We start from the raw sequence: 21,631 nt of genomic DNA on the forward strand, positions 1-21,631 counted from the left end.
ATCTCTGAGTCTCCAAAATGCAGAGAAGCAATTCACTTTACAATGTATAATGTTTATTTTGCAGCAGGTGATCTGACTTAGGGAAACTGAAACCTGGGAAACATCTGAAAATCCTATTGTCCCCTTTCAATAAGGTCAAGGAAAGAGCCAGGGCATCCATCCTCACCACTCTTATTTGAATAGTGTCAGAAATGCTAGCTATAGCAACAAAATAAAAAAAAGAAATTGGGAGAATAAGTACAGGCATAGGAAATATTAATTTGAAGAAAATATAATAGCTTACTTAGAGAATGTAAGTCAACTAAAAGAATTACCTGAAATAATATCTGCAGCAAAATATAAAATAAATATATGTAAATCATCAGCATTTCTACATAACACCAACAAAATCAGCAGGAAGTAATAGAAAGAAATTCCACCTAAAGTAACTATATTATGTGTACAATATTTTTTTACTACTACATACCCAGATACAGAAAGGAGCTATTCAACTACAAAATAGTCTTCACAGAAATAAAAACAGATTTAAGTCATTGAAGAAATATTAATTGCTCATGAGTAGGCTGAGAGAACATAATAAAAATGACAATACTATTTAATTTGCTTATTCATCATCATAACGATAAACTACCAAAGGATTACTTTATAAAACTAGAAAAAATTATTTAGAAGAACAAAAGGTCAAGAATCTCAAGGGCAAGAAGAAAATGAACTTTGGCAATACCAGACTTCAAACAATACCTCAGAATCATCAAATCCATTGAATACTGGCTTAAAATAGACAAATCAATCAGTGGGCAAAAATAGATATGCAAGATATAGATTCAAATGAACATGGTAATATGGTGTAAGAGTCAAAGAAAGGTCTTAGTTATTGGGGTAAAGATTCACAATTCAATCAAAATTGCTGGAAACCTTAAAAGGCAGTCTGGCAGAAATTAGGTTAAGACCAACATTTCACGCTATATTTCAAGATAAGTTTAGGTCATATCATAAACAAATTAAAACAGAACAACGAAATTACCTTTCAAAATTATGGATGAGGAAAAAGACAAAGAATTAAAGAAGATAAAATGGACAATGTTGGTTATGTAAAATTAAAAAAAAAAACTTGCACAAATAAAATCAATGGTATTCAAATTATAAGAGAAAATTATAGTATGTTTCTATGATAAAGTTTTCATTTCTCAGATATACAAAGAAATGATGGAAATGTATTACAATTTAGCCATTATGTTGTAAGCTCCTTGAAGGCAGGAATTGCCTTTTGCCTCTTTTTGTATCCACAGTGTTTACTTACTTAACATAGTGACACTATTTACTAGGCATTTAATAAATGTTTATTAATTTAACTAAATTTCTAACAAAAGCTGTTCCTCAATAAGTAAATGATCAAAGAACATGAATAAATAATTTTCAAAACTATCAATAACCATGTTTTTAAGAAATACTCCAAGTCACAAATAGAGAAATACAAATTAAAGCAACTTTGAGCTTCCCTCTCACATCCATCAGATTGGCAAAGATGACAAATGAAGGAAAATAAAATGACAAATGTTGTAGAGGCTGTGGAAAACAAGCATTTTAATGTACTGAGGCTTTTTATTTTAATGGATCTATGATTTAGTATGGCCATTACAAGAACAGTTTGGAACTATTCCCCAAAAGTCACAAAAATGCACAAACTCTTTGATCCAGTCATATACTACTAGTAAGCCTATAGCCCAGAGAAATCAAAGAAAAAGGGAAAAAAAGATTCATATGTTATGGGGAAAAATACACTATTGTATGGGTTTGTTTAAGCAGCTCCTTTTGTAATGGCAAAGAAATGGAAACCATGGAGGAAAAGATGAGGAGGAAGTGGAAGAAAAGGAGGAGGAAGAGGAGGAGGCAGCAGAGAAGAACACCATCACCACCACAACAGAATATATTGTACTTATAATGATCAGAGTTGGCTCCAGAAAGGAGGTAAGAGCACATGCCTTCTCCCTTTATTTCCTTTTCTTTTAAAATCTTCACTTTATGGGGTGGCTTGCTAAGTAGAGAAAAGGAAAGTATAATCAGAAACTAAAGTTATAGAAAAACAAAAGGCATCCACAAAAATTAAAATAACAATAATAAAAGAACCTATTGTTGGACTAGATTTAGGTACTTTATGTCTCTCTCTAAGTTTATGATTCTATGACATGTCTATCATATGTCAGATGAAGCAAAACTAGAATCTGAATCCAGGTCTTTTGATTTTAGATTGAGTTATTTTTTCCTCCAATACATCACATTGCATATAGATCTAACAGATCCAGAGCTGATAAAATGTATTCTGTATACATCCAGGGAACAGAGAATCAGTTGAGTAGAACTTCCTCTATAGGAAAATTGGATTTAATATAAGAACTTTATGATTTAAGTGTTATCTAGATGGCACAGTGAGTAGAATGTTGGACTTGGAGTCAGGGAAATGAGTTCAAATCCTGCTTCAGACACTTACTAGCTCTGTGACCCTGCGCCATTTAACTTCTGTGTGCCTCAGTTTCCTCAATTGTGAAATGGAGATCGTAATAGCACCTTACTCCCTAAGGTTGTTGTGAAAATCAAATGTTAGCATCTGTAAAGTGCTTAACAAGCATTAAAATACTATGTAAACATTAGCTGTTACATGAAATTGAAGAGCTTTTCACCAAAAAACAAAACAAAACCCAATATTAACACAGTTGAACAAAGGAAGTAGTTGAATGAGGGGGAAAAAAACTCTTTGTATCAAGTATTTCAAACAACGATCTGAACTGGGGCGAGGATCAGGGGTCAAGAGTGGGCAGCTGCTTAGACTTTGAAGAATGGGTCTGGCATCCTACTGGGGCCAAGCTATCTCCTAAAAGTTACTTGGGACAGAGTTGAAAGCTAATGAAAAATCAATTTCCCATTGTGGCAGGAATCTGACAAAATTTTGAGATTCAGCTCCCTTATCATCAATGGGGAAGAAATCAGACAATTAGAGGGGGAAAAGGAGGAAGAGCGGAGAGGAAAGGAGTCTAAAATCACCAAATATCTTTCTGTCACAAGAAAGAAAATTCAATTAAACACCTAAAGCACAAGCAAATAAATCAACAGAAAAAATACCAAAACCATAAAGGAAGAAGAGTAATAACAATGCTTCTAAAGGATTTCAAGCCTGTCTAAATAAATATTTCAAGATAAAGGAAAATCAATCAACACCAAAAAAAAAAAAAAAAAAAATTCCCCAAACCCTAAGGATTCCCAAGGGAATATGGAAACCCAGCAATATGTTTCAGAATGTTTCTGAGATAAATCAGAACTATGAGATGAGAATTTAAAGAAGAACAAATAGCAAGATGAATGTCCTTCCCTGAAGGAAAAACAAATTGGCAGAATAGAAAAACTGGAATCCATAGTAGCAAGTCTTTCCCAAGAAGCAAAACAAACAAACAAACAAACAAACAAAAACAACAGATAGGATTTAATAAATATACTGAAGTGATAAGCTGATTATGCCAAATAATCTCATTTCCCTTTTGTGGACAGGATTATTAACCCAGATTCAGGAGGTAACTTAGATAGAAATTCTGAACCTGGGATTCTTGAACTTAAAAAAGAATATATACATATATATATATGCCACATATTTTAACAATCATTTCCATATAGCCAGTTTTGTTTGTAACATTATATATTTTATTTAATGCATTTAAAAACCTTATTGCGCTAGAGGGTCCATAAGGGTTTCTTAAGACTGCCCAAAGAATCCAGGACTCTTGACCTAGATCCCAGCAAAGCATTTGACAGTTTTTTATTCTTTCCTTGTGGAAAAGATGGACCCATGTGGGATTAGATGATTAGAATGTGGGATTAGCCACATTGCCAATTAAGACCACAAAAATGGAAATGATTCAATGCCAACTTGGAAGGTATCAAGTAGAAGGTCCAAAGACTCTGTCCTTGGTTCTGGGTGGTATAACATTTCTATTTCTTATTCATGCTTCTTAGATTTGCCAATGACACAAAGTTAGGAGGGAGAGCTAATACTGTGAATGAAAGAGTCAAGACCCCCAAAGATGCAATGGAATGGAACATGTAAACTGAATCTAGTTAAGATGATATTTAATGGCCATAAATGTAAAAAGACTTACACTCTGATTCAAAACATCTAATTAACACGCAAAATATTGTGTGTGTGTGTGTGTGTGTGTGTGTGTGTGTGTGTGTGCGTGTGTGGCCAAAAATGCTAAAGCAATCTTAGAGAGCATTGAGAGGCAGGGGTAGCTACCTGATGGTGCTGTAAATGAAGTGCTGATCTTGTTTTTTATTGTTACCAGTGGCAAATTTCATGTATCCAATCATGTAATGGAGGAAAATAAGTTATAAGAACCAGCCTAGGGCTGGTTTAAGGTCAGGGAATCCCCAAATGATAAAAAACACTGTCTAGAATATCCACTCTACTTCACTCTCACACTCACACACTACAATGGGGAGTTCAAATTCTGCCTTAGCCAAGCTAGGTGATCTTAAAGTAAGTGACTTAATTTCTGTCTGTTCCAGTTTTCAAAAATTATAAAATTGGGCTAAATAACAGCATCTACCTCCAGGCTGTAGTGTGGATCGAATATTTCTTAACTATCTGGCACATAGTATGTGTTTGTTCTTTCCTTCCTTCAAAGTATCCAAAATCAAGCATTGTTAATCCTGGTGTCCCAATTAGATGATATCTGGAGTATGATGTTCTGTTGTGGACATCTGCGTACTGATAACCTAGAAAACTTTTAAAGGAGGGTGACTACCATGGTGAAGAGCTTCCAGATCATTCCAGAAAAGGATGAACTGAAGGGACTGAGAATATGTAGCCTAAAGGATATGAAAGCAGGCTTCAAGTATTTAAAGGGAAGAAAGATTAGACCTGTTCTATTTGATCTTTGTGAGTAGAAGTAATGGATACCAAAGTTGCAAAGAAAAAGATTTAGTCTGATGTAAGGAAAAAAAATTGTCAATTAGAACTGTCTCACAGTGGAATAGTAATCGTCAATTAGAGCTGTCTCATAGTGGAATAGTATTGTCGATTAGAACTGTCTCATAGTGGAATAGTTCTTTCCTACTTTCCTCTCTCAGAAAGCCATTCCTTGTTAGAAAGGTTTATTTTTTAAAGAAATATAAAAAAGGGACAGCCAGAGATCACAGTGGATAGAGCACCACTCAGAAGGACATGAATTCAAATTTGACATGTAGTAGCTGTGTGACCCTGGGCAAGTCACTTAACTGTTTGCCTCAATTTCCCCATCTGTAAAATAAATTGGAGAAGGAAATGGCAAACTGCTCCAGTTGTTTTGCTAAGACGACCCCCAACAGGATCACAAAGAGTAAAACACTCCTGAAAAGAGCTGAATGATATCAATGTATTAAGAACAAAACAAAACAAAAATTGATGTTATTTTTTAATGTTCCGTATCTGTGGCCCCCATCTCCTCTGATAATTTCTAAGCATCTCTCCAGGCCTCCAATACTCTCCATTCAATTCATTTTATATAGGATCATCAGATTCATTTTCCTAATGCATAACTGAGACTCCAATACATCATAGCTCTAAAATCACCCATGGTATCTCATTGTGTACCAAATCGAGTTTCACTTGGCTCCAAACTGTTTCTCCAGGTTTCTTCCTTTAATATCACTTTCCCTACTACTCTGTTTTCCAGACAAATTATATATCTTGCGTTTTTTAGAATGTGAACTGATTTCCCTGCCTTTATTTCATATTATTCCCTAAGCCTGGAATGTCCTCCTCTTAATTAGCTTTAGTTTTTCATAGCCTACCATCATATAAGTCAAATAAAATATTAAATTCTCTATGAACATTTCCTTAGTTCTCTAATGAGAAGTGACTTCTCTCTCATTTGATTTCATGGTATTTTATTCTCCCCAAATGCCCTGTTTGTAAATGGTTATTTTCATGTTGTTTTACCTTTCACTCCAAAGACTCAAGGGCAGGGCTTTTGTGTCTTTGTTTTTGTTTTTGCCTTTCTTTGCATTCCCAGCACTTAAAGCAGTGCCTAGCACATAACAGGCACTTAATCTGATTATCTAATTTATTCTTAAGCACTAGATATATTCCAGTTAGCATTATATTTATTTCTTTTCATGTCTTATCACTACAGAGCTGTGACCATATCTCATTTACGTTTATAACAGTAGGTGTGGTGAAAGTAGATTTTTTTTTAAAGGAATATAAAAAGAGGACTGGATAAATGAATAACCCTCTCTCCATATATATACATATATGTTACAGACATCTTCCTACATGCATTCCCTAAGTGTGTGATTCCCTGATCATTCTATTCAGGATCCCTTCACCTATACTATAATTCCTTTCATGTTCCCCACCCACCCATTCACCCCCAAACTCATGCACACGTCCGCGTCATGCCTTTGCAAGGAGCTCTTTTCAGTGTTGCCCTCACCCACCCCATGCCCACTGTACCAATTTCCGGGAGCTCGGACTCGCTGCTCTCAATCTCCTGCTGCCCGATGTAGAACCAGATGCAGGCCACCCAGTGGGCAAGCAGGGCAAAGACAGCCATGAGCAGTGTGAGCACCACGGCGCTGTACTGAGAGTATCGGTCCAGCCTTGGAAGCAGCCGGAGCAGCCGTAATAATCGCACCGTCTTCAGCAAGTGAGCGCCGAAGTACTAGAGAATGGGAGAAGGGGGGAGTTCACTTGGCCACCAGCTCATACCCAGCAGCCAAAGTTCTGATCACTCCCTGGACCCAGGCTTCCCTTCCCACCAGCCACCGAGTCTACTGACCACATTGACTTTAAAGGCGTGCAGCAGGTCAAAAGGCAGGGCAGCAATGACATCCAGTAGAAACCAGGTGGTGACGTAGTGGAAGCAGATAGAACGAGGGGCAAATACAACTTGTCCTGATTTGGAGACGAATGTGGTGCGGAAATTCAGCACAATGTCTGCAGGGAACCCAGGGAGGAAAGGAGTGTCAACATGGAGAGAACAGGAGGATGGCAGAGAGAGAGAGAGAGAAGGCACTCCTTAGAGAGGGAAGGATGCTTGGGCTGGTGCTGGAGGGAAGGGACTACTGCAATGTCTGGGAGGGGAGCTGGGGCTCCAGATGGGGCTCCTGGGGTGACTGCTGATGCTGAGCTGGAGCCTGGACCATTATCATGGTAGAAGGACAAGGGGCAGAAAGGTCCCTGCTGAGGGCAGGGCCTCCTTGGGCTGGGAGGGGACAGCCAGAGCCTGAAATCCTGAGAGCAAGGTTGTTATACCAAGGATGAAGAGGACCTCGACAGCTAGGTCGCAGACACTGGGTGGGCCTCGCGCCTCATTGGGCTCCCGGGCGGCACTGATACAGACACTGTAGGGGACAGTGACAGCTACATAGAGCGTGGCAAGCAAGATGAACCCATCCCAGGTGGCCCTCAGTGCTCCACAATGCAGCAGGATAAATGGTGATTTCCGGATGGCAGCTACTTTATACTCAGGCAGGTTTGGCTTCTCCCCAAATACACCCTGGTATGGAGAGAAAAATTAGGGGAATAGACACTTTCTGTGCCCACACCCAGTTCCCTGCCCCACCAGGCTGGGACTCCCTTAGGGCATAGTGCTCAGAAGGCTTGGACATTAACTCTTTACATTTTTCCTGAGTATGTCAGAGAATGGCCATCTTTGGGGAGGGGAAATTGTGGATAGTGATGATTACCACTCTGCCTTTCATCAGCCCATTTGTGTCTCTTCTGAATATTTGTGCTTTTTCCCCTTCTATTTCGATTCCCTCCCACCCAACCCAACCCAACCCAGACTAGTCCAGTCCCCATTTCCAACCTTGTTGAGTTTATGCTTGCTTTTTGGCTGCTTCTGCAGGTGCCCAGAGAGGTGATAAAGTACAGCCCGGCTCCGACGCCTATTGGCATTGAAGCCCTTGGACCCTGCCCGGCCGTACCTACGCCGCCCACCACCTGTGAGAAAGGGGCCCTTGAGGATGATGGAATAAACAGGAAAACAAACAGATGGACAAACTAGTAACCCACAGCGTTGCCTTGTGTGTATAGAATGAGTCAGTAGGCCTTTCTTTTGGTTTGAGTTAAATAATCTATTTCCTGAAGGATGGATAGGGTCTTAGGAGCATCCTTCCTCAACAAGAAGAACATCTCTCCTCTTTCCCTAGGCTGGTTCCCTCAGAAAACTCATGGATCAGTTTTCTCCTGAAAAACCAGGAGGAGAAAAATGATGAAGTATTAGCAATGAGCAAATGAGAGTCACTGGAAAGGACAGACACTATAGGATACAGTATATATAGACACTGTAGGGCACAATCTGCGGACACTGTAGGATACAGTATATAGACATTGTAGGGTACAATTTGCAGACACTGCAGGGTACAGTATTTAGACACTGTAGGGTATAGTCTGTGGACACAGTAGGATACAGTATATAGACACAGTTACAGTATGGACACTGTAGGGTACAGTCTGTTAACACTTTAGGGTACAATATGCAGACACTAAGATGCAGTATATAGACAATTTAGAATTTAGTCTGCAGACACTGTAGGGTACAGCATGTGGACACGGTAGAGTACACTCTAAAGACACTGTAGGATACAGTATTTAGATACTATAGGGTATACTCTGCAGAGGTTGTAGGGTACAGTCTACAGATTCTGTATAGTACAGTCTGTGGACACTGTAAGATACAGTCTTCAGACACAGTCTTCAACACTGTAGGGTATAGTCTATGTACACGTGTGGATAGTGTAGGTACAATACACAGGCACTGTAGGGTACAGTCTATGTACACTATAGGATACAATGTACAGACACCATAGGATACAGTATATAAATACTGTAGTATATAGTATATAGCCTATGCACACTGTAGGATACAATATATAGACCGTGTAGGATAAAGTATTTAGTAACCTGGAGGGTAGAACAAGGTAGTCACCAGTAATCAAAGGGAGGTATGGTGATGGGAAGGGTAGATGAAGAACTGGATAGAAAGAGAATAAACAACAGTGAGAAGCTAGGTCTTTCTGCTAAGCAGGAAGCTGGAAAAGTCTAGGATCTTGGATGCCCAAGCTTCCAGGCCAGGGTTATACTGGAGTGTAAGATAGAAAGAATATTAGATTTGGAGACAGGGGACCAATATTTGAATCCCAGCTATTTATTATTTGGACAACTCTCAAGCTCTCTGGGTTTTATATGTTTACAAGAAATGAAGAAGTTGGAGACAGTGACTTTGAAGGTTCTCAAATCTTTCAGTTCTCAATCCTAGGATCCTATAATAACAATGCAGTATTTACAAAACTTTGTAGTTAAAAATTACTTCCACATCCATTTGCTGTGAAGTAGATCAAATAAGTATCATTATAGGTATTTTACAAAGAAACTGAGGTTAAAATAGGATGTCTTATCCCAAAGCCATAGAGCTCAAGCCCTTGTCTCTGCCTGTGAATCTTATTCTCTTTCCTATATAGGGGGGTGCTTTGTTTGAAGCATCCTGAAGAAGTATGTGCTGGTCTTTGGGGAAAGGGAGGGAGTTCTGACTGGGACTGCAGTTCTGGCACTTAATAGCTGAACAAATCACAAGCCCTAAGCTTAATTTCCCCATCTGTAAAATGGAGATGGTAATGCTGTCTTATCTTTCTCTATGAGGAAAGTGCTTTGTATTCTTAAAGCCAAAAACTTTACAAAACTATGAGGGCCTCAGGGAGTTCTTAAAGGGGAGAAAGGGACCTGTATGTGCAAAACTGTTTGTGGCAGCCCTCTTTGTAGTGGAAAGAAACTGGAAACTAAATGGAAGCCCATCAATTGGGGAATGGTTGAATAAATTATGGATATGAATGCTATGGAATATTATTGTTTTGTAAGAAATGACCAACAGGCCTTCAGAGAGGCCTGGAGAGACTTACATGAACTGATGCTGAGTGAAATGAGCAGAACCAAATCATTGTACACTATAGGATGATCAATTCTGATAGATGTAGCTCTCTTCAACAATGAGATGATTCTGACCAGTTCCAATTGTTCAGTGATAAAGAGAGGCATCTTTACCCAAAGAGAGGACTGTGGGAATTGAGTGTGGACCACAACATAGCATTTTCACTCTTTTTGTTGTTGCTTGCTTGCATTTTGTTTTTCTTCCCTAAGTTTTTTTCCCTTCTTGATCAGATTTTTCTTGTGCAGCAAGATAATTATATAAATATCTATACATATATTGGATTTAACATATATTTTAGCATATTTAACATGTATTGGACCACCTGCCATCTAGGGGAGATAGTAGGGGGAAGGAGGAGAAATTTTGGAACAGAAGGTTTTGCAAGGGTCAATGTTGAAAAATTATCCATGCATATGTTTTGTAAATAAAAAGCTTTAATAAAAAAAGAAAAGAAAAATATGAGGGACTGCAATTACATATATATATTCAAATGTAGTAAGTTTATTACTTTCAAGATAGCTGAATAGTATAATAGAAGAGTGTTGGATCAAAATCAAAAAGTTAGCTACGGGCAAGTCACCTAACCCTGTTTGGATGGGAATAGCATCTACTTTCCAAGTTTATCATGAAGGCAAAATGAAATATTTGTCAGGTGCTTTTCAAATCTTACTATTAATTATCAATTATAGTTATTATGTTTTTTCTTCCAATAAAAGCTAAATTTATTTATTTTCCTAATAAGCTGAGGGAGTAAAAAAAGCTTCCCTTTCTTTTCTGGAGGGAGAAGGTCAAAAAAACAAAAAGAGAGAGAAGATGTGAATGTGAGTGTGTGTGTGACTATCTATGTTTGTGTGTATGTATGTGTGAGAGAGAGACAGAGACAGATAGACAAAAACTAGAACCAGAGAGAGAGAGAGAAAGAGAAGGAGGAAAGAAGAGAGAAAGAAGGACTATGAAGGAAAAGAAAGGGGGAGAGAGAGAGAGAGAGAGAGAGAGAGAGAGAGAGAGAGAGAGAGCAGAGAAAGAAGGAGAGAAAGGGGAAAGAGGGATGGGGTAAGGGAGGAAGAAAGAATAAATGGAGGGACAAAGAAGGAAGAAGAGGTAGAGGGAAGGGAAAAGAGGAACAGGGAAGGAAAGGAGAGGGAGTAGAAGAGAGAGTTCAGGAAAGGAGAAGGAGAAGAAGAGAAAGAGGAAGAGAGGGACACAGAGAGACAGAGATGCAGAGACACTTTATAATTGAACAAAGGGGCATGGAGGTGGGGTTCTCCAGACAGTAAGGAGGAAAAGAAATTGGGATACTGGAATGTCCACTAAACTATGCCAGTCAAGCCCACTCTGTGTTTCAATTTTAGTTAACTTTGGTTCATAAATCTGTTCTCTATATGGCTCCTTTGTTGTTGTTGCTCCCATTTTGTCTTTTGAAAAAATTTAACCTTGTTTTGACAAATCTGAGAAGACAAAAAGATTTTGCAGGACGACACCTGGGCATGAGGGCAGTTAGATGGGGCAGTGGATAGAGCAAAGGCCCTAAATTCAGGAGGACACATTTTACCCTGGATAAGTCACTTAATCCCAACTAACCTGGGTTGCTAAAGGCACTATTGCCCTTTAGGCATTGATATGCCATCAAAATAACTAGGTCATTTGAGTCAAGTCAACTCCCTGGCAGAATGCAGTCTCCCACGGGCGGGAGCTTCTGGGTCTTCATTTTCTTTGGCTCTCTCCCAGTGCCAGTCCCAATGCTTTTTCACCCATGGGAGGCATATGAGCAGGATCCATCATTCATCCTCACCTCTCTCCTTCCAATTGTCTAGTCCCCCGCGGTTCTTGGAGTCACTGATGTCCTTGTGGGAGACCAGGAAGAGGGCCACCTCACCTTTCTCATTTTTGATGGGTACTACATCCAAAAGGCACCAGAAAGGGAGACCTAGGTACAAAGAGAGCTACGCTAGCTCCAAGACTTTGGCCTTGCTCCTAAAAAACATCTGTCCCTCCCTTTTTCTCCTCCCCCTCCCCAACCCGGGAAAACAGTTCCTCTGAGAGGGGAGAGAAGGAGAGGCGAGGGGGAATGATTCAGACTGGAGAAGGGAAGGCTACGAGAGACTAAATCATTGGCTTTGTTTATATCATGAAGGGTTATCATATGAAGAGGAAGAATTACCTACTGTTTGTTTGAATTAAGGATGAAGACAGAGACAAATTCTCTGATGGGCTATGGAGGAGGGAGGGAGGCACACACATAAGAGAGAATTATTTTTGTGTGCATATTCCTGGATGACCATCTTAGACAGTAGAAAGAACTTCCTATCCTATCCTATCCATGTGAAGTTTAGCAGTGAGGAAAGGGAGAGTGGAATCTAAGTCCTCTCTGACCCAGGAGGAAACAGGAGGGTTCCTGGATGGGCTAGAGGATCAGATCAGATTATCCTGCCTTGTTGAGTGGGAAGAGAGAAACAGAGGCATGGATAGGGTTAAAAGAGGAGGAGGCACAATATAAACAAGCTGTGAAAGGGTGGGGGCAAGAACTTCAGTCTGTTGCTAATTATCATTTTTAAAAGTGGGGAACAGAAGAGGGATGATATGTTTAAAGTGGAAAGGGAGGAGGACAAGAGATACAGAGGATGGGAAGGCAGACAAACGTAATGGAAGTGGCATAGATGACAAGGAGAAGAAGGAGGAAAAGGAGAAGGAGATAAAGGAAGAGTGGGAAAGGAGGGAATTTACTGGCACTGGGAGCCTTTGGCCGAGCAGTTAGGGGTGGAAGGTTTTATTCCTGGCTTACCGCTCTTTCGATATAGAATCAGCTCAGCCTTAAACTCTTTGTGTTCATCTAGGGCCTTTCGGATCTGCTGACGGACAAGGTCACTGGTGTCAGGACCATAGAGGAAGGAGCAGGCACAGCCTCTCTGCATGACCTCAGCCCGAGAAAAGCCGGTAAGGTCACAGAAGCCATCAGAGCAGTAAACCACAGGGAAGGATCCCCGAACCTGGGCATTGCCCAGCACGAAGTTACTGTCTGCAAGAGAAGTTACAGTCTGTCTGCAAAAAAGAGTTATGGGCATGACTTAGGGAGGGAGGGAAAGAGAGAGGCAGGGAATTTGCTTGTCAACCCACTTGATTTGAGAGGGGCTCAGATTCCTGGGGACCTATTTCAATCTCCATCTCCTCTATTTCTATGGGATGACTTCAAGAAGCCCGAGGAATGGAAAAGAGGGAGAAAAATTCATGGTAGACACAGAGATGATCCTGTGAGCCTAGATTCCCAACTCAAGAGTGGTGCTAAGGTTTTATTTCTTCCCCCTGAGATTTCTGGTTCCCTTCTCCTTGGTCCTCAGCTCCCAGTCCTACCAAGCTTTTTTCTCCAGTGCCCCCAGAATAGGACAGCTCTTCCTCTAATGGTATCAGATATGACCAGAGAATGGAGGACTTCCTCCATTACTGTGAAGCTCTGGAATGAACCAGGAAGTCTAAATGTGAGTCAAAGATTATGTTTGCAATGTACCTCTTCTTCAGATCCCAATTCTATGTCTTTATGTCAACAGTGTCTGAAAGTGGGTGTATACTAGACAATTCAGTAATGCAGCTGTTGTTAATGTTCCTGTGCATTTTTTTCCTGGTGTGTGTCTGTCCTAAACAACATACATGCATGTGTGTGTGTGTGTGTGTGTGTGTGTAATGGTTTATGTGTTGTGTCTCTCTCTATGTTAATGTGTGCTCTTTATGCTAATCTTCCTTCCCTCTTTCCTATTCTTGGATATACATCTGGGATGATCTGGTGACCTCATCTGCTTACATGAGTTTCATAATCATTTCTAAGCAGATGATTCCCAGAGTTATATATCCAACCTTCATCTTGATCTCTTGAGCTCCAATCTCAGTTGCTTATTGGATGTTTTTAACCAGGTGCTCCATAGGCATTTCAAACTCAATGTATCCCCAAAAGAATTCCTCATTGCCCCAACCCCAAATCTAGGGGAAGGGAGAGGCTGTTAGTATTTTTCTAATTAACCAGATTTACAACTTGATGTCATCCATGACTCCTTATTTCACTCACCCATATATCCACTGCCATCTCTTGCATTTGTCTGCTTCTCTCCATTACTTCAGTCTCTCCTCATATCTCACCTGTGGCCTAACTGGCTCTCTCTGCTCCAAGGTTCTTCCCACTCCAATTCATACTCCACCAAATAGTAGGTCTATGTCACTTCCATACTCAATACACCTTAATGGCTTCCTATTACCTCTAAGAGCAAATATGAATTCATCTGGCAGCTTGAAACCCTTATAAACTGGTCCCGATCTACTTTTCCCGTCTGTCTTCAAAATGTTTCTTTTCATATACGTACAATCCATCAAACTGACCATCTCACATGTGGCATCTCATCTCACAGAGTACCCTATGTCTGGGGTGCCTCTACCTCTAGAATCCCTAATTTCTTCTAGAATCCCTGATTTCTTTCAAGACTCTACTCAAACAACACTTACAAAAAAATCTCATTTTCCCCAGATATTGTGCCCACCCTACAAAATTAGCTTTAACTTTGTATATACATACATAAATATATACACAATATACACATATTTGCACACATGTGAGAATACACACATATATATGTATATGCACACACATATACATTTATACATTTGTATGTCTACCTTTATGTGCATATACATAGCCCTCTCTGGCTATGAAGACAGTCCCAAGTATCAGAACTGTTTCAATGTCCATTTCCCCAAGTTAGTACTTGGCACATAAAAGACATTTAATTTTTTGTGCCTGTGTATCTTTCCCAGAAGGCCAAGGGAATGTGTATGTCCTATGTTTCAGGCTTATTAAATGAATCTTGGATAGTATAGATGTGTGACTGTCTTTTATGTTCATCTTGAAAAATCTAGTTGAGAGTGTAGGTGTACACGTGGTTAGCTACTTGCCCCCAATCCTTCCTTAGTTCCACTCATGACTAGCTAACTCACACTGTAGATCTCCTAGGCTTCCTGCCATTTCTCCCACTTCAATCTGTTTCATCTCTGAAAGATGGGGAGGGAAAGTCCCCTGACTGAGAGACTGAAAGCCCCTCTGACTGAACTACCCTGGCTAGCTGGTCCTGACCCTGAGATGTGAAGCAGAATGGTCCCTTAGGTGATGGCTGAAGATGTAACTGGGGGTGGTAATAGTGTTGCTCAATCAGAAGGCTAGGCTAGTGCCAAACATATGGAGAAGCAGATGGTGGGAGCTCCATCAGCTCCCAGCATCCTTCCTTCCCACCCCATCTCCATCTATCCCTCATCAAGTGACTGGAGAGACCATCCTTGGGGGAAATAGTATGGGACTGAGTATAGGGCTAATGGAATGGGCAATTACAAACTATATTCCCCCCCACACACAAACACACACACACATACACACACACACACACACACACATACACACACACACACACACACACACACACACACACCCTTCCCTATACCTGATGGCCCAGGTGCAACTTTTTCCCAATTCCAAGATATGGATGCCTGAAACAGCACATAATACCATGGATCCCAGACTAATGCTCTTCTCCAAACTCCAATTCCAGGCTCCTCACTCACTCCTAGGAACGTGTGGAGCTCCCAAACCTTTGTCATTTGACTTTCTTTTCCTATGGAAGTGGAGTTTATTCTAGCTTTACTGCTATTTTTCTTCCAGTTGTCAATTTAACATGGCTGATTATTTGTCTTTTTGGTGGAGTATAAGCAGGTGGGAGTTGAAACTCTGGCTGGTAGGAAGATGCTATGCTTCCTTCCCGCTGGCCAGTTTGGTTTCTTTTTCCACATTCCCTTTTGAAAATTCCTTTTCCTGACCTTGAACTCTCAGCTTGATCATTTAGGATCCCCACCTTACCTCAAGTCTGGCTGAGTGAAACTGACAATGGGGGAAGGGAGACTGCTCTAGGTCAGTTGCAAACTTGTCTCCTCCCTTTCATTCATCCTTTTGTGGGGGACGGTGAGAAAAGCGCACTGAGACATCGGGCCAAGTAAGCCAACAATCCCAAGAGCTAAACCATTCAATCAAATACAACCTGATTACCTCTCCGGTTCCCTCTGCCCCTCTATTCCCGCCCACTCACGACGGTTCTGTTCCCCGCACTGCCTTCCCAAGAATTTGATTGGACGAAGGTCCATCTTCAAAAATTCTGCAGAGTGGAAGTGGAATTCAAGGGCCAAGAGACTTTAGGGCAAGGTCTGTGGGTAGATTTCAAAGGTCCGTAAACTTAAAAAATATTTTATAATCTTCTTTTAATATAATTGGTTTCCTTTGTAACCCTGTATTTTATTTTATGCATTTAAAAAGCATTATTCTAAGAAGGGATTCATGGGCTTCACAAGAACGCCTAAAGGGTCCACAAAAAAGACTGAAGAACCCCTTGTTGTCTTGGGAGAGGGAGTACTTATAGACCCCACAGAGCTTTTTGGGGAAGGGAGTTGGCGATTCTTCGGGAATCCAGGCGGAGAGGGGGAATCTTCCACCCGGACAGGGATCCTGCCTGGGAAGGGGTCTGGTGAACTCACGCGTCCCGTCGAAGCGCGTGGCGATGGTGTCCAAAAAGGTGTTCTGCGGCGCCAGGAGCCCCCTCATCGCCGGCATCTTAGGCTGCCGCGGCCGCCCGCCCCATCCCTCCGGGGCGCGGGGCTAGGGGGGGCCTCAGCGCCAATGAGGGGCGGGGAAGGAGGGGGAGAGGGTGAGCAGCCCTTTCCTGCTCTGCCCTGCCTCGCCCTTCCCCGCCCCGCCAGGCCAGCGGGCGCCGGGCGCTACCCCCGGTGCCGTCTCCCAGAACGCGGTCCTAGGGCAATTGGCTGGGGGCGCAGCCCAGCCGCAGCTCCGAGGCCCCAGTGAGATGGGGCATCCGCTCTGTATGGGTCAGAAGCATGTCTCTGGGTTCCTCCCGTGTTCCCCGGGTTCGAGTCCCTCTTCCCTCCCACCAGCTTGGGCTCGAGCCCCGCTCCACTTCCCCGCAGCTACCTCTGATGCTGATGGAGAGAGGAGGCTCCCAACCCGTCTCCCCCCCACCCTTCCATTCCCCTCTTGCCGCCTGTACCGATGTAACCATGGAGACAGGGCACACCCTGCCAGGGCTGGCTCCTTAAAGGAACAGGCTGCCTGCTGAGTTACTAAATCTGCGGCTCCCGGGAGCGATGGGGACCTGGATTGGGGAGAGGGGCTGAGCCGTGGAAGCAAGTGTATAGTACTCCCCATTCCCATCCCACCCAGCACCCCGAGCGGCAATATAGCAAGCAGAGATCTCCCAGTCTGTTTTTTGCCTCCCGCTGTTGGAGGAGCCTTCTAAACGGTTTTTCCCCCAAAGATTCTCTAGCCAGAAGCTGGAAAATCTTGGGGATGGAAAGAAGCTTTAGTTGGAAGGACGGAACTTCGGGGTCAGGAGATACTCGTACGAGGCTGTCTCCAGTGAAAAGTAGAAACTTGGACTGAAGTAATTGAAAACTAATAGGGTTTGGAGATGCTAAATTTGAAAGAGGTTCCGTCTAGCCCAACTCAAGATATAATTGAACTAGGGAAGACTAGAATCTGTGTGGCGCCTCGAACCCGAACTTGGAGACAAGATACCTGTCTTGTGGTCTGAGCTGCCCTAGTCTTTCTAGGAAGCGAGCCTAACCATAGACGGTAAAGTGGGGCAGAAGGACTGAAGGAGCATCTCTAGAAGGGGAAAGGGTATTCTGGAGAAATGGAGAAACCCTTTTAGACCTATTTTGTGTTATGGACTTTTTAGGCATTATGGTGAAATCTAAGGACCTTTTCTCAAAATGTTTTTAAACGCATAAAATAAAATATTGCGTTGCAAAGGAAACCGACTATATTGAAATAGTTATCAAAATATATTTTTCAAAAGTTCAAGAACTCCAATCTATAGAAACCCTGTCTTAGATGTATTATACTTCTAATCTCCGACCCCTGGAAGCAGAAGCAAGATCAGCTAATTTATTTTGCCTCATATAATTATCTTCTACTCCTGAACAGAAGAGCCTTCGCAGCAACTGCTGCGGTAGTGAAGGGAGGTCCCAGGAGGAAAGGAAGGAATATCCCTGTCTTCTAGGGCATGAATTATAGGGTTATAGAATGTTAGGAACTAAAAGAGAAACTCGGAAATCACTCAGTTCAACCCCCCCTTGGAAACTCTTGAGATTAAGTGGCTTGTCTAAACTTGTACCTGGAATAAAGGGTAGAGCCAGTATTTGAACTAGATCCTTCAAATCCAGTGTTCTTTTTAAGGAATATAAGAAGTCACTTTTTTTAACCAAAGGGCAGAAGACTGTTGGGGGTGGAAGGGAACCCCTCCACCCAGAAAATGAGCAGAATGACTAATGTCTAGTCCATCCGGACAATCCCTAGTTGGATTGATCTTTGTGTAACCTCTAGGGAAAGCCAGTATATGGAACTTCACTAGCTTACTCACTAGCTACTCACTAGCCTGCCCACCTCTGGGTCCGTACTCTCTCAGGTACCGCCTTTTTTTTTTTTTTTTTTTTTTTTTTTTTTTTTTTTTTTAGGTACCGCCTTTTCCATCCCTTCCCAATCTCGTCGCCTTCCAGAGCCCTCTTACCCCCTGCTCTCCCTTCCCTGCATCTTCTTTTCTCTTTTCCCCATTCCCCAGCTGCCAGCTACTGACTCCTCCCCCCTCCCACTGTTTGCCACTGAGCGCAGCAGCCGCCTTCGCAGAGCTGAGCCGCTGGGGCCAAAACAGCAATTTGTCTCCAGCTGAAGCTGAGGCTATGCAAGGCACCTACCCCACACTCCCTCCCGCACTCTCCTTCAGGCTCCGGGGTAGTGGGGAGATTGACAGATTAAATTAAAAGATGTGTACACACTAGACAAACTCCCTTACTTTGCCCCTTCCCGTCCCATAGATGGACCAGAACAAAGTCGCGAATGAGAGAGCTATCCTGCTGAGACCAAGGCCGGTCCAGAGGACCTCCAGAAAGCTAGCCCGGACATTATATTTGGGCGCCCAACGTGGAGCCAGAGAGCTCATTTAAATGACAGAAAGAGCTGGTTGAGATTTCAGCAGAGTAAAGTGAAAGTGAGATTATCCTTCTTCCTCTTTTCTATTCTTCCCTCTTCCACCTCCTCTCACCCACCACTTTCCCCCATCCCACACCCGCCTTCCAATTGAACTAGGGATGGGGAGAAGGATCTGTACTTATTCTCCTAAGTAACCCGAGCATCATTTAACTAAGTTTTAATAAATGCTTGCTGACTAACTCCTAGAGCGAAGTGGACCTTGAGAGGTGGCAGTTCCCAAACTCCTACACTACAGGTAACCTTTTTCTCAGAGGAAGGGAACTCTCTGTTAGAGGGCCAGCCAGATAGGATGCTCTATATCTGGATTGGGAGTTGCTTAAAGTCTGTTCAACTCGGATTTTGGCCTTTTCAGATCCCAGATGGCAAATTTTAGTTGTGAGAAATCTGCAGATGCTCAAAATGGCCCCCAGGAATCCACTCCAGAGTCTTGGGCAGGCCTTATTTCTGGGAACTCGATATCCAGTACTAAGCCTGTTTGTGGAAAGGAGGGAAGAAAAACAATATCTGGCTCCATTTCTTGTTACACCTTCACCTTTAGGGATTGATTTTCATTCCATTGTATTAGGAACCTAATACCTTCTCACTGCAATCCAAAAAAGAACAATGGGAGAGGAGAATGGGGGAATCCTCTCTCCATAATCTTCATGATTGATTGTTCCAGCTGGTTTGATTTTAAAAACGTGTTTGATGTATGAATATAAGGTCTTAGTCCAAACTTCTCTTTTTCTTTCCATGCCAAAATGTATACTGATCTCACAGACTCTGTTAGACAGCAGAACAGGGAGGAAAGAAACATGACCTCTGATCCTACTATAACCTTTCTGTTTTGGACTAGGATTAATCCTCCTTGCAAGGACTCCCAGAGGAAAGAGAATTTTTATTTTGGTAGGAGGAGCTTTTTTTCAGAAAAGGACTGGAAGTCTTTGTCAACAAGAACAAACCCAGGAGACTATATTCTGAAACTGCTGTGGGAGGCCCGTGGGAGTTTATCTACAAAAAGGAACAAGGAGAAAGGTTGGGAGGAGAAAAGCAAAGCAGAAAAAACCTAGAGACACAAAAGACAAAAAAAAAGCTCCCCAATTACCGAGCAAGAAGTCAGACAATGTGTAGGGGATGAGATGAGAACAGGTGGCTGTCGAGGAACTGAGCTGATGTTCCTCTCCCTTCATGCTAGTCTCACTTCCTGTTTGTTCTGCTCTCCTCTTTCCAGCCCACAATACTCAGGCTAGCATGGAAAAGAGGTTGACGTATCAAGACTGAGCAGGGATCCCTTCTTCTATGGCCAGGTTTGTATTTATAATATATGGCATCATTAGAATATGATTTTCTGTAACTAAAAAGCTATTAGAAATAATCCCTGTCAACAAAAAGTTATTTTAAAAAATGAAAAAAAAAAAAAATCTTAAAAAAAAAAGAATCCATAACTTTAGCAAAGTTGCAGAATACAAAATAAATCCACATAAATCATCAGCATTCTTATACATCACTAACAAAATCCAACAGCAAGAGATATAAAGAGAAATTCCATTTAAAACTGTTGATAATATAAAATATTTGGGAATTTATCTGCCAAAGGAAAGTCAGGAACTATATAAGTAAAACTACAAAACACTTTCCACACAAATAAAGTCAGATCTAAGCAACTGGAAAAATATCAAGTGCTCCTGGATAGGTCAAGTGAATAGATCACGATACTCCCTAAACTAATCTATTTATTTAATGCTTTACCAATCAAACTTTCAAGAAACTATTTTACTGACCTAGAAAAAAATTAAAAAATTCATCTGGAAGAACAAAAGGTCAAGAATTTTAAGAGAATTAATGAAAATAAAAGCAAATGAAGGTGGCCTTAGCTGTACCAGATCTAAAACTATATTATAAAGCAGTGGTCATCAAAAAAAAATTGGTATTGGGTAAGAAATAGAGCAGTTGATCAGTGGAATAGGTTAGGTTCACAGAACAAAATAGTCAATGACTATAGCAATCTAGTATTTGACAAACGCAAAGACCCCAGATTTTGGGATAAGAATTCACTATTTGACACAAACTGCTGAAAAAATTGGAAACTAGTATGGCAGAAAGTAGGCATAGGCCCACACCTAACACCATATGCCAAGATAAAGTTGAAATGGGTTCATGATCTAGACATAAAGAATGATATTATAAACAAATTGGAAGAATATAGGATCATTTACCTCTCAGATCTGTGGAGGAGGAAGGAATTTGTGACCAAAGAAGAACTAAAAATCATTATTGATCACAAAACAGATAATTTTGATTATATTAAGTTAAAAAGTTTTTGTACAACTATGAAATACTTATAAACTGTGATTTATACAGTGATCCACAATTCCAAAGGACGCATGATTTTAAACAATGCTGATAAAAAAAGAAAAAAAAGTTTTTGTACAAACAAAACTAATGCAGACAAGATTAGAAGCAATAAACTGGGAAAACATTTTTACATCCAAAGGATCTGATAAAGGCCTCATTTCTAAAATATACAGAGAATTGACTCAAATTTATAATAGTTCAAGCCATTCTCCAATTGATAAATGGTCAAAGGATATGAACAGACAATTTTCAGATGAAG

The 21,631-nt window shown here is 41.3% G+C and overlaps 1 protein-coding gene across 2 annotated transcripts in view; it reads right to left on the bottom strand.

Moving 5' to 3' along the window:
* Nucleotides 1–16,995, bottom strand: part of KCNH3 (potassium voltage-gated channel subfamily H member 3) — a 35,929-nt gene extending 18,934 nt beyond the window's left edge. Inside the window, exons 1-7 of one of the 2 annotated variants that reach the window (XM_051963593.1) lie at nt 16,512–16,995; nt 12,742–12,975; nt 11,752–11,886; nt 7,842–7,975; nt 7,286–7,529; nt 6,810–6,967; nt 6,485–6,692 (exon numbers count right to left, since the gene is read on the bottom strand). In XM_051963593.1, the coding sequence (XP_051819553.1) occupies nt 6,485–6,692; nt 6,810–6,967; nt 7,286–7,529; nt 7,842–7,975; nt 11,752–11,886; nt 12,742–12,975; nt 16,512–16,587 (1,189 nt within the window). In that variant the 5' untranslated portion in view covers nt 16,588–16,995. The remainder of the gene's footprint in view (nt 1–6,484; nt 6,693–6,809; nt 6,968–7,285; nt 7,530–7,841; nt 7,976–11,751; nt 11,887–12,741; nt 12,976–16,511) is intronic. The other variant, XM_051963594.1, reaches the window with a different exon arrangement.
* Nucleotides 16,996–21,631: the final 4,636 nt, after the last annotated feature.

The sequence above is a fragment of the Antechinus flavipes genome, chromosome 5 (genome assembly GCF_016432865.1).
Source record: "Antechinus flavipes isolate AdamAnt ecotype Samford, QLD, Australia chromosome 5, AdamAnt_v2, whole genome shotgun sequence".
Classification (NCBI taxonomy): domain Eukaryota; kingdom Metazoa; phylum Chordata; class Mammalia; order Dasyuromorphia; family Dasyuridae; genus Antechinus; species Antechinus flavipes.